The sequence below is a fragment of the Lipotes vexillifer genome, unplaced genomic scaffold (genome assembly GCF_000442215.2).
Source record: "Lipotes vexillifer unplaced genomic scaffold, Lipotes_vexillifer_v1.1 scaffold814, whole genome shotgun sequence".
Taxonomy (NCBI): Eukaryota; Metazoa; Chordata; class Mammalia; order Artiodactyla; family Lipotidae; genus Lipotes; species Lipotes vexillifer.
The window spans coordinates 736,381-737,027 of record NW_006784081.1 but is presented as its reverse complement, the minus strand read 5'-3'; the positions used below and the strand labels follow the sequence as shown (position 1 = coordinate 737,027).

The following is a 647-nucleotide window of genomic DNA, read 5'->3' as shown; positions in this document are numbered from 1 at the left end:
CCTGTGCCCCGCAACGGGAGAGGCCACGACAGTGAGAGGCCCGCGTACCGCAAAAAAAAAAAAAGGAATGAGCCCCCCTCCTCCAGGATTCCATATCCCTGCCCATAGCTGCCTCCCTGGGCCACCTTGGGGACAGGGGCAGGTGCTCTGGAGTGAGTCCCACCCCACCTATGTCCACCTACCAGTGACCACCAGCCGCGCAGATGTGTGCACGCCCTCCGCCCTGAAGGAAACCAGGCCACTGTCCTGCCTCTGCAGCCCAGACAGCGTAAGGGTATGGGTGGGGCCGTGCACCACCAGCTGGCACGTGGGTCCTGGCTGGAGCCGAAGGCCATCTCGAGTCCAGCTGCCCTCCACATCAGCATGGGACAGCTCTACTTCCATTGTGGCTGTGCCCTGCTCCTGCACCTCCACTGTCTGCAGGCCCCGCACAAGCCGGACCTGGCGCACTATGGGACAAACAAGGGGAAGGATGAGCCACTGCAGCAAGACCCTGGCCCTCGGTCCAGCCCCCATCATTTCCCCAGGGAGCCTCAAGGTGCTCTGGAAGGGAAGGCCTGCCCCTCCAGGTGGATGCCTGCCCCTTCCTTCACTCCCTTCCCCACCTCCCTGGCCCCTACAAGTGGAGGTCCGCCCCTTCCTCTCTC

At 63.8% G+C, this 647-nt stretch overlaps 1 protein-coding gene across 1 annotated transcript in view; it reads right to left on the bottom strand.

Moving 5' to 3' along the window:
* Nucleotides 1–647, bottom strand: part of OBSCN (obscurin, cytoskeletal calmodulin and titin-interacting RhoGEF) — a gene marked incomplete at its 5' end in the record, with an annotated part of 134,611 nt that overhangs the window by 94,613 nt on the left and 39,351 nt on the right. Inside the window, 1 exon segment of the mRNA XM_007456511.1 lies at nt 183–449. Coding sequence (XP_007456573.1) covers nt 183–449 — 267 coding nt within the window.